Genomic DNA, 2,153 nt, shown 5'->3' with positions numbered 1-2,153 from the left:
GATCAAGACAAGAAGACATTTACTTGTCCATATGGGACATTCTCTTTCAGCAGAATGCCCTTCGGTACCTTTCAGTGGTGTATGATGTCGATATTTTTAGATATGGTGGAAGGCATTCTTAAGATATTTATGGATAACTTCTCAGCTGTTGGTGATTCCTTTGATGATTGTCTTGACTATCTGGGTTAAGTGCTTAAGCGCCGTGAGGAGACTAATTTAGTCCTGAATTGGGAGAACTGCCACTTCATGGTGAAGGAAAGGATCGTCCTAGGGCATAAAATCTCTGAAAAGGGGATTGAGGTCGATCAGGCGAAGATTGATATGATTTCAAAGCTTTCCCCACCTATCTCAGTGAAGGGTATCCGGCGCTTCTTGGGAGATTCTAGTTTCTATAGGCGTTTCATTAAGAATTTCTCAAAAATTGCTAACCCGATGTGTAAGCTTCTTGAAAAAGAGGCTAAGCTCGAATTTGATGAGAAGTACCGCAAGGCATTCGAACAATTGAAGGAGTGTTTGACGCAGCACCTATTATTATTATTTTCCCTCACTGGTCTCTCCCGTTTGAGTCGATGTGTAATACGAGCGGTTTTGATATCGGTGCTGTGCTTGGCCAGAGACATAATAAAATTATGCACCCTATCTATTATGCTAGCAGAATATTGAATGCGGCTCAGATGAATTACACAGTGACTGAGCAAGAGCTGCTTGCTATAGTCTTTGCTTTTGAAAAATTCTGAGCCTATCGGTTGGGGTCAAAAATTGTGGTGTACACAGATCATGCTGAATTGAGGTATCTAATGGCAAAGAAGGAAGCTAAGCCATGATGATCCGATGGTTGGTGTTGTTGCAAGAGTTTTTTTTCAAGGTGAAAGACTGCAAGGGAACTGAGAATCAGATTGCTGACCATCTCTATCGGCTTGAAGAAGCCGGGAGACCTTCAGATGAGCTAGACTTTGATGAGGCATTTCAAGATGAGAGGATGTTGGCTGTGTCAATGGAGCTGGCACCATGGTTTGCAGATATTGCTAACTATTTGGTAATAGGTATAATTCTAGAGGAGATCAAGTCCTACCAAAAGAAGGTTTTGCGGGATTCTCGACAATACTACTGGGATGAGCCTTACTTGTTCAGAACATGTGCTGATAACATCATTCGGCATTGTGTTCCCAAAAGTGAAGTGATGGCTATTCTAAAGGCATGCCATGACTCTCCAGTTGGGGGATATCATAGTGGTAACCGGACTGCTGCTAAAGTTCTTGAATGCGATTACTACCAGCCTACTCTCTTTCATCATGCAAATTTATTGGTGCGGTCTTGTGATCAGTGTCAGAGGCAAGGGAGTATAGGTAGAAGGAAAGAGATGCCATGAACTTTGTAATAGAAGTGGAGGTGTTCAATGTATGGGGTATTTATTTTATGGGGCCCTTTGTGAGCTCTTGTGGCATGATGTATATCTTGGTTGCTATGTATTATGTATCAAAATAGGTAGAAGTAGTACCTTTACCTAATAATGAAGCAAAGAGTGTCATGGGGTTCCTAAAGAAAAACATATTTAGTCGATTTGGTACCCCGAGGGTTATAATTAGTGATGGTGGTTCTCACTTCTGCAATAGAGCCTTCGCGATATTGATGGAGAAGTATGGCATCAAACGTAGGATGGCAACACCTTATTATCCTCAGACAAGTGGGCAAGTTGGACAAGTGGGCAAGTTAAAGTCTCTAATTAGGAGATCAATAGTATTTTAGCTAAAACGGTGAATGCAAACTGAACTGATTGGGCCCGCAAGTTTGATGATTCTCTATGGGCTTATCGGACTGCTTTCAAGACTCCGATTGGGACTTTGCCTTTCAAACTAGTTTTTGACAAAGCTTGCTACCTGCCCGTTGAACTGGAGCACAAGGCCATGTGGGCATTGAAGAAGTTAAACATGGATTGGGAAGAAGCTACCAAGCTCTGATTGTTTCAACTCAATGAGATGGATGAGTTCCGCTATCAGGCCTATAAAAGTGCAGCAATGTATAAAGAGAGGATGAAACAGTATCATAGTAAGAAAATCCTGAAGTGAGAATTCTACAAGGGTGATCTAGTCCTGCTGTTTAAATATAGATTGAAGCTGCTACCAGGAAAATTAAAATCAAGGTGGTCCGTCCCT

The 2,153-nt window shown here is 41.8% G+C and overlaps 1 protein-coding gene across 1 annotated transcript; it reads left to right on the top strand.

Annotated features, from left to right (window-relative positions):
• Positions 1-246: 246 nt before the first annotated feature.
• Positions 247-1,369, top strand: LOC132038024 (uncharacterized). The gene is made up of 2 exons (XM_059428747.1): positions 247-489; positions 866-1,369. The coding sequence occupies exons 1-2, from the start codon at positions 247-249 to the stop codon at positions 1,367-1,369; spliced, it is 747 nt and encodes a 248-aa protein (XP_059284730.1).
• Positions 1,370-2,153: the final 784 nt, after the last annotated feature.

The sequence above is a fragment of the Lycium ferocissimum genome, chromosome 11, assembly GCF_029784015.1.
Source record: "Lycium ferocissimum isolate CSIRO_LF1 chromosome 11, AGI_CSIRO_Lferr_CH_V1, whole genome shotgun sequence".
NCBI lineage: Eukaryota > Viridiplantae > Streptophyta > Magnoliopsida > Solanales > Solanaceae > Lycium > Lycium ferocissimum.
Note: the sequence above shows the minus strand (reverse complement) of the source record. Positions and strands in the feature narration are given on the sequence as shown.